At 34.1% G+C, this 9,926-nt stretch overlaps 1 protein-coding gene across 3 annotated transcripts in view; it reads left to right on the forward strand.

Moving 5' to 3' along the window:
* Nucleotides 1-8,262, forward strand: part of LRRC7 (leucine rich repeat containing 7) — a gene marked incomplete at both ends in the record, with an annotated part of 384,656 nt that extends 376,394 nt beyond the window's left edge. For all 3 annotated transcript variants that reach the window (XM_079697001.1, XM_079697002.1, XM_079697003.1), the window contains one exon: nt 8,155-8,262. In XM_079697001.1, coding sequence (XP_079553127.1) covers nt 8,155-8,262 — 108 coding nt within the window. The remainder of the gene's footprint in view (nt 1-8,154) is intronic.
* Nucleotides 8,263-9,926: the final 1,664 nt, after the last annotated feature.

Here is a 9,926-nt window from a genome sequence, read left to right on the forward strand (position 1 = left end):
CCTGGAGCAAATTTTACTGATAGCATCACATTTTCCATTTCCTGATTTGTCAAATATGCATTAAATGCCCACAAGGTACAAAGTGTTATGCCAAGCTGCCTGAACACTGCAACAAGGAAATAGAACTAAGGTTCTACCTTTACACACCTAGCCCAGGAAGTAGACGTGCCCAAAATTACACAGAGCAGAAAATGGAGGAAGAGAGACAGGAAAAAGCTGACTTCAAACAAGCAACAAAATCAACTCCCAGTCTGTTTTCTCTTAACAGCAAGCTCTCCACCAAAACAGAGACCAACCTGGCTACAAACAGTTCCCTGAAAATGAGAGGCTGATTTTGCAGTTCCTTTTGTGGTAAAGTACAGAAATAAAGTGCAGCTTGTTGGGGAACTGCTTGCAAACCAAGATAGGTTTTTAGAGATGCTCATTCCACATGCTTCTTTTGAAGAAAACAGGCATTCTAAAGTCAAAGCAGATCAATAAGTAAATATCCTCAGGATTACTATTTATTACCATTTCCTTGCCTGACTTTCTATACAAATAATGGACAGATTCTTCAGTTGAGTCTTTTCTATTTTGCCATGCCTTTTTTTGAGCCTGAATTCATGAAACATTCAAGCTGCAGTACATGTGTGAAATTAAGACAGAAGAGAAATTCTTATTTATGTTTTATTCCATGAATATTTTTTTAACATCTTTATTGGAGTATAATTGCTTTACAACAGTGTGTTAGTTTCTGCTTTATAACAAAGTGAATCAGTTATACATATACATATGTCCCCATATCTCATCCTGCTTGCGTCTCCCTCCCTCCCACCCTCCCTATCCCACCCCTCTAGGTGGTCACAAAGCACGGAGCTGATCTCCCTGTGCTATGCGGCTGCTTCCCACTAGCTATATATTTTATGTTTGGTAGTGTATATATGTCCATGCCACTCTCTCACTTTGTCCCAACTTCCCCTTCCCCTTCACCGTATCCTCAAGTCCATTCTCTAGTAGGTCTGTGTCTTTATTCCCGTCTTGCCCCTAGGTTCTTCATGACAATTTGTTTTTTCTTTTCCTTTTTTTTTTTTAGATTCCATATATATGTGTTAGTATACGGTATTTGTTTTTCTCTTTCTGACTTACTTCACTCTGTATGACAGACTCTAGGTCTATCCATCTCTCTACAAATAACTCAATTTCGTTTCTTTTTATGGCTGAGTAATATTCCATTGTATATATGTGCCACATCTTCTTTATCCATTCATCTGTTGATGGACACTTAGGTTGCTTCCATGTCCTGGCTGTTGTAAATAGAGCTGCAATGAACATTTTGGTATATGACTCTTTTTGAACTATGGTTTCGTCAGGGTATATGCCCAGCAGTGGGATTCCTGGGTCGTATGGTAGTTCTATGTTTAGTTTTTAAGGAACCTCCATACTGTTCTCCATAGTGGCTGTATCAATTTACATTCCCACCAACAGTGCAAGAGGGTTCCCTTTTCTAAACACCCTCTCCAGCATTTATTGTTTGTAGATTTTTTGATGATGGTCATTCTGACCAGTGTGAGATGATATCTCATTGTAGTTCTGATTTGCATTTCTCTAATGATTAATGATGTTGAGCATTCTTTCATGTGTTTGTTGGCAATCTGTATATCTTCTTTGGAGAAATGTCTATTTAGGTCTTCTGCCCATTTTTGGATTGGGTTGTTTGTTTTTTTGATATTGAGCTGCATGAGTTGCTTGTAAATTTTGGAGATTAATCCTTTGTCAGTTCCTCCATTTGCAAATATTTTCTCCCATTATGATGGTTGTCTTTTCATCTTGTTTATGGTTTTCTTTGCTGTGCAAAAGCTTTTAAGTTTCATTACGTCCCATTTGTTTATTTTTGTTTTTATTTCCATTTCTCTAGGAGGTGGGTCAAAAAGGATCTCGCTGTGATTTATGTCATAGAGTGTTTTGTCTATGTTTTCCTCTAAGTGTTTGATAGTGTCTGGCCTTACATTTAGGTCTTTAATCCATTTTGAGTTTATTTTTGTGTATGGTGTTAGAGAGTGTTCTAATTTCATTCTTTTATATGTAGCTGTCCAATTATCCCAGCACCACTTATTGAAGAGGCTGTCTTTTCTCCATTGTATATTCTTGCCTCCTTTATCAAAGATAAGGTGATCATATGTGCGTGGGTTTATCTCTGGGCTTTCTATCCTGTTCCATTTATCTATATTTCTGTTTTTGTGCCAGTACCATACTGTCTTGATTACTGTAGATTTGCGGTATAGTCTGAAGTCTGGGAGCCTGCTTCCTCTAACTCCATTTTTCTTTCCCAAGATTGCTTTGGCTATTCAGGGTCTTTTGTGTTTCCACACAAATTGTGAAATTTTTTGCTCTAGTTCTGTGAAAAATGCCATTGGTAGTTTGATAGGGATTGCATTGAATCTGTAGATTGCTTTGGGTAGTATAGACATTTTCACAGTGTTGATTCTTCCAATCCAAGAACATGGTATATCTCTCCAACTGTTTGAACCATCTTTAATTTCTTTCATCAGTGTCTTATAATTTTCTGCATACAGGTCATTTGTCTCCTTAGGTAGGTTTATTCCCAGATATTTTATTCTTTTTGTTGCAATGGTAAATGGGAGTGTTTTCTTAATTTCACTTTCAGATTTTTCATTTTTAGTGTATATGAATGCAAGAGATCTCTGTGCATTAATTTTGTATCCTGCAATTTTAACAAAATCATTGATTAGCTCTAGTAGTTTTCTGGTGGCAACCTCAGGATTCTCTATGTATAGTATCATGTCATCTGCAAACAGTGACAGCTTTACTTCTTCTCTTCTGACTTGGATTCCTTTTATTTCTTTTTCTTCTCTGATTGCTGTGGTTAAAACTTCCAAAACTATGTTGAGTAAGAGTGGTGAGAGTGGGCAACCTTGTCTTGTTCCTGATCTTAGTGGAAATGCTTTCAGTTTTTCACCATTGAGGATGATGTTGGCTGTGGGTTTGTCATATATGGCCTTTGTTATGTTGAGGTAAGTTCCCTCTATGCCTACTTTCTGGAGGGTTTTTATCATAAATGGGTGTTGAATTTTGTCGAAAGCTTTCTCTGCATCTATTGAGATGATCATATGGTTTTTCTCCTTCAATTTGTTAATATGGTGTATCACATTGATTGATTTGCATATATTGAAGAATCTTTGCATTCTTGGGATAAATCCCACTTGATCATGGTGTATGATCCTTTTAATGTGCTGTTGGATTCTGTTTGCTAGTATTTTGTTGAGGATTTTTGCATCTATGTTCATCAGTGATATTGGCCTGTAGTTTTCTTTCTTTGTGACATCTTTGTCTGGTTTTGTTATCAGGGTGATGGTGGCCTCGTAGAATGAGTTTGGGAGTGTTCCTCCCTCTGCTATATTTTGGAAGAGTTTGAGAAGGATAGGTGTTAGCTCTTCTCTAAATGTTTGATAGAATTCGCCTGTGAAGCCATCTGGTCCTGGGCTTTTGTTTGTTGGAAGATTTTTAATCACAGTTTCAATTTCAGTGCTTGTGATTGGTCTGTTCATATTTTCTATTTCTTCCGGGTTCAGTCTTGGCAGGTTGTGCATTTCTACGAATTTGTCCATTTCTTCCAGGTTGTCCATTTTATTGGCATATAGTTGCTTGTAGTAATCTCTCATGATCCTTTGTATTTCTGCAGTGTTAGTTGTTATTTCTCCTTTTTCATTTCTAATTCTATTGCCATGAATGTTTTTTAATACTACAGTAAAAGCCACTTGAGACTTCAAACTTCCTCACATTTAAAAAGTGCAGTGTAAATTTTTCATTGGAACTCTCTAAGAATTTAAGTTCTGTAGGTCAGATTTTTTGATAGGAAAATTTTTCAAATGACTTGGCATACAGTTATTGGAGTACTGTTTATACAGTATACTCAGCCCTAAATATATCCTAATATTTAATTAGACTACTCTATCAGATTAAAATTCTCCAATGGGAAATAATTCCAGGTAGTTAATGGGAAACATAATTATAATTACCTAAGATTCCCACTGTTTGGTCTCATATTGTCTGGCTGTCAGGATTAGACAACATGAAGGCTTGCCCAATAACTCTAATATGGTTGCTGTATATTTTCATTTTCCCTCATCCCAAGAGCTACAGTCAGTCAAAGGACACTATATTAATGTACTAATGTATATCTAACATACAAAATACATGTATACTGGCCCTTTAAATGTTTGTCCCTTGAGGGTTAGTTTAATCAATTCAAAATCATACACCAAGTCTCTAATTCCATTTCTCTTTCGGATTCTTAAAAGTATCGTGCTGTCCTTCTTATTGGATAATCCCACCAATTTTGTGGCCAATCCTTCTAAGAAACTAGTTTTTAAATTTAGAGCTTTGAATAATAAAAATACAACAGAATTCCTGGGAGAATTACAACATCCTCTGGAGAATTTCTTTGATATAAACATCCATAATTTATCCACTTAACAAAACATTTAGCAGAAGAAAATCAAAGATAAATTCAGGAAGGAATAAGAGGATGAAATCCAGAAACTGAGTATGTTTTACAGTAAATTGATGAGCTGTAATCACAAAGCTCTACTTTTTGTTAGAATTGCAAATGTTATTTTCATTAACCTTCTATCTTGTCATGTCTAAATCATGCAAAGGGGCAATTAAAAAACCTTTTGTGGCACAGATGTCAAGTGGACTTAAAACAAGGAAGGATACCTTCTGGAAAAAACATAAAAACTATTGTAAAATGATCCTTTATACTTCAAATCAGCTAAAGCCAGAAATCCATTAATTATATATTCTTGAAGCATAAAATTTTTAGAATATCTTTCCTTTCATAGATTATTTTCTTATTAACTTCATTTTGACTTAAACCATTCACTTAAGTTGCAATTTCCTCAAAATTGCACACATTTTATTATAATCCATGATAGTCTGTGTGTTTATATAAAACATATATGTAGCCAAATGTGGCAACATATTTTAAAACTTTATTAATTTAACATTTGTCCTTCAAATCATCTTTTGTATTTATATTATATACATATTCAAAATGTCAAATGCATAAATGTAGATTATATGCATTTTCGTTTCAAAGCTTCATGAGATTTATACTCTGCAATTAATATTAAATAGTATCCTCCTTTATTTCCTAAGCTCTTCTATTCACACACATGAAACAACCATGAAACCTTTCTAGTTGAAATATTGTGATTTTTCTGAACTTCATGTTAATTGGAAAAGCCCTGCACACATGTAGTAACATAATTGTCTGATTCCCTGTCTGAACCATCTAAGATGTAAGCCAGATAGCCATATTCACTTGAACAAATACAATATAAATTCTCTTGGCTCTTCTGTCCTAAGAATATAAAAGAAAGTTCTCTAGAACTGAGATTCTATCTTCTCCTTCCATTCAAACCCCTCTGTCATTACCTCCCCTGGTATCAGGCCTACCATAATGTTCCATATCAAGAAATAGGGCAATTAATCTTAACAAGTGAATTCATTTAATGAACCTAAAACATTTGTTTCAACCTCACAACATCAATGAAACGAATTGTGTCAAGATACAGAGAGTTGTGACATAAATTCCCATCTAGCCACTAGCTGTGTGAGCTTGGATATTTCGTGTAACTCTCTGATCCTCACATTTTCATCTTTAAAAAAAAGTTAAGGTTAACTAAACAGTTCCTTCCTCTGACATTTCATCCTTCTACTCTTATGGCTTAATGAAAATTGTATTTCTTAAATTCAAGAAAGTAATAGTGAAGTAATATTAATAGTAGTAGCTAACATTTATTGATCGTTTACAGTGTGCCAGGCCTTGTCCTAAGCAGTTAACATATATTAACTCATTTAATCTTTAATAAACTTTCTAAAATAATTTGCTTTCTGATCTTCCAGAATCCTTTCGGTAATTTGAAGCCATTCCCAGGCAGTCCCTAATTATGCTCTTTTAAATAAGCCTCTTGAGATTCACCTAAATTCTGGCTTAGAGCCAACACATTTCTGGGGACTAGAATTACAGGTAGAGTCCTAATATTTATTTGACACAGTGGTCTAATTTATCAACCTGCTTATTTCCTTCTGGGAAATCAACTCTTTGTGTTTCCAACTATATAACTATCATTTGTACCTACAAAGCATGAAAACTAAAAGCCAATGCTTTAAAGCAATATTAAAAGCTAATTTATACAAGGAGTCTCCCTAGCTTGAATCAGAACCTGGACTGTGGGTCTGAACATCTTGAAGCCTTGTTTCTTGGAAACAGACCCAGATTCCAGGACAGAATTAATCAAGCTATGGTCTTTCTCTGCTCTTTCCTCTGTGCCTCAGAAAACTAGGGTTAATTGAAGCTGCTAGGAAATACCTGACCCTCTTGGATTTCCTGCTACCTTTATGAGCCCTCTACCTTGATCCCCTTTAGGATGACCCTTTCCAGTTCTCCTCCTGCCAGTTTTCCTGTTCCCTCCCCTCAGTGCATTGGTATCCTCATTCTTTAGTTCAGCCATCAGGCTAGTGTCTACTTTCTGCCATCCTCTAGCAGGAAGGATTGGGCTCTGTTTGACCTTTCCCTCCCTCACTTCAGATAAATTTACCTAGATGCCCGGGTCAACGGCAAACACTGTCTTTAACTTCTATTCTACACATCCAAAGCCATGGCTCCATCCTGCTCCCCTAGTTAGATTTCCCTTCTTTCACAATGCTCCCTTTTAAACTTATTCTCTGATAATTCTCTCAGCATTCTCTGTGGTAAATACCAGAGTGTGGTAAAACCTAACTTCTGTTTCTAATGCTGCCACCCTGACATCCTTCCTGAACTCCAGTCTCTTATTTCTAAATATATGTGCAACATTTTCCTTGCATGTGTCGTCAGTACCACAAACTCTGTTGTCTTCCCAACTAAGCCTGCTGCTCCTCCAAGGTTTCCATTTTCTGTTAATGGCCTCACAGTTTGATTCTTGTTTGTTTTTATACACTTGTCCAATCAGATGCTAAATCTATTGATTCTACCCTAAAAGTTTTCTCCTTTTTATTTCCTCTCAAGTCTCATTGCCCTGGCAGATAGTCTGACTTAGTCTTTCTACTTTTGAGATAGTTCACGTGTAACTACAACAACACAATTAAGCCAGAGTTAAAACTATAAGAATGAGAGATTTAGCATTTTGGTAGATCCAAATTTAGGACTAAATGTTATTTTTACCAGTACTCGAATAAGTTAAATTAAACCTGTTAGGAATCTGAATGACAATTACAGCTTTGCAAACACTGTAAAGAAAAAAAATTATGGTAGGAGGTGATATAGCAAAATTTTAAAGGGAAAATGTTGATTATTTTATCATGATCAATGAAATATCAGTTCAAATCACTAGAAACAATTGTAGTGTTATTATGTCAGTAAAGTATTGAGAGAAATAGTAAGAATATTATGGTATCAGATGACTCAGCCCTAGCTTAGCAGTGTGACCTTAGTCATGTTGCTTGGTTTCTCTGAGGTGTAGCTCTTTCATTTATAAAATAACAAGATGAATCTAGACCACACAGAAATTTATTCATTTCTGGATGTGATTGAGAACCACTGGTATAAATAATGAATATATTTGATTCAAAAATGAGGGAAATAAAAATTATCTTTTTAATATAAAAACGTGTAAATTAAGGACTTTTCAGTGGATCAAAATAAGATCTAACTATACTATATGGTTTGCATGAGTGAAACATTTGACCGTGTTGATGGGTTTATATCAGTGATTATGCAACAGAAAGGCAGTGGTCCTATGAACCCTTCCGAACCATCTCAACTAAGTTCCTGCAAACAAATCAGAACAACAACAAAACAACTATTAAATTTCAAATGTATCTGTCTGTTACTGACCAGTATATCTCTATGATTAGCACAGTGACTAGAACTATACTAGGACAATCCTAAGTAGGATATACTAGATACTTGATAAATATTTGTTGAATTAATAAATTGAGTTGAAGCTGGGTGAAATTAGTTGTTCCCATAATTGCAATTATGCTGTGAATTTTAAAAACACATGACTTTTGGTTGCTCAATACTCCCTTGAATTTTTTTATTAGAAACAATGATAATGTGGTAAACAAGTATCTTACATTGATTGCCCTGTTTTATTTGTGTGTTTACAGGCAAATGGACATAGTTTTGTACATATGGAACATGAAAAAGCTGTATTACTACTGAAGAGTTTCCAGAACACAGTAGACCTAGTTATTCAACGTGAGCTTACTGTCTAAATATTTTTTATAAATAGTGAAGATACGTCTAGCCAGACCTAATGTTCAAAAATAAATTTATACATAGAAACAAATTTTGCCAATTGCTGGACCAATGGCAAACATTAGTGCCAAATGTATAATACTATATGTTAGCACTGGTCATCCTTAAAAATGTTAACTATATAAATATGATGTTCATGTGGTCATGTATTATTTTAACTGTCAGCCTCTGGCTGTGCATTGGTGCAGTTTTGGTTTTGTTTTGTTTTTTTTTTAAATCAAATAAGTTTCTTCTTGAAGTGGATTTCATATAATTTCGGAGCACGGAAGCACACACAAGCTCTTTACGAATTCTGCTCTCCATCAGAAACACTGCCTCAAAGTTGTATATGCCTTTATATAGAAAATACAAATATAAAGAATTGTAATTCCCATAAAATATTTCTAGCACAAGGTACATGTTGGCATATATACAAAAAGAATATAGAGAAAAAAACAATATTTTCATAAACTAAACATCTCGGATTGAGAAAGAAAATATATCTTAAAATAAGACTTTACTATATTGAATCTTTTTCAATAAAAATTACAAGATAATGCCTTATGAAAGCAACTGTACATATGGTATAAAGTGTTTATATTTGGTTCCATATTCATTTGCTAAATTCTCATAACACAGAGTGAAATATTTCATAAATTAGCCATTTATCTCTGGGACCTGAATAAAAATAGGACAAACTAATTTGTTCAATGCCTTTAGCTAATTACAAAACATGCAGAGTTTAGAAACAGACTAAAGGTCATTGTAGATAAATCTTTTTCACCCCAAATGTAAGCAGTGAATGATGGGTGGCAGGAAAGGTGTTGCTTTATTTCTTTCAAGTTTATGTTGATTATAAACTGTAGCCCCTGTGATTTCTTTACTTGTAAATGTGGAATTTATTTGTGTGTTGCTTTATCCAATTTGCTACTTTTAAATCATTTAAAATGAGTTTGGGGTATTGATAAAATTTATCATTAAGAAAGACTATTGTTAGAAAGTTATGGTGGGTGATAAAAAACTTTGGTAATTAAATATGAAACTTCAAATATAATTTCTCAGAGCCATGGTCTACCTGTATTATTAATTTCTGTGCCTGCTTTTGAGGGCAGAAATAGAGAAAATACCTTTTTTCCCCACAAAGTTTCAAAGTATATACAATTCTAAATTGTCTCACTGAAAACAAAGATTAGCATAATTAGTATAGAATTAGTTATGTTTACATTGGAAATGTTTTCCTCTATAAATGATCAAAATTCATTTTATAATCCTTTAAAAATATTTTTTATATATTAGTCATTAATTTGATTAAAATATTAATTTGAAATTCCAGAATAATTTTCCAGAGTTGGTTATATGCATTCTTTCTCATATTTTCACATAGCTCTCTTTTTTTAAATATATATAATGGATTTACTTTACATGTTAGTGTTCCAAGTATTTTGTTAGGATTTTCACAAGTGTCACATATTGATGTCACCAAAGCTCTGAGAGTAATATTTGTAAGTTAACTGTTTTATGGGGACATTGAAAATATTGTATTTTTGTAGGGTCTATTAAAATGAGTGTCACTTATTAGAAGTACAGTGGTATTTTTTTGGCAATAGAATTTGTCACTTGAAGGCAAATGATACTTCACTTT

This window comes from Hyperoodon ampullatus, assembly GCF_949752795.1.
Source record: "Hyperoodon ampullatus genome assembly, chromosome: 2".
Taxonomy (NCBI): domain Eukaryota; kingdom Metazoa; phylum Chordata; class Mammalia; order Artiodactyla; family Ziphiidae; genus Hyperoodon; species Hyperoodon ampullatus.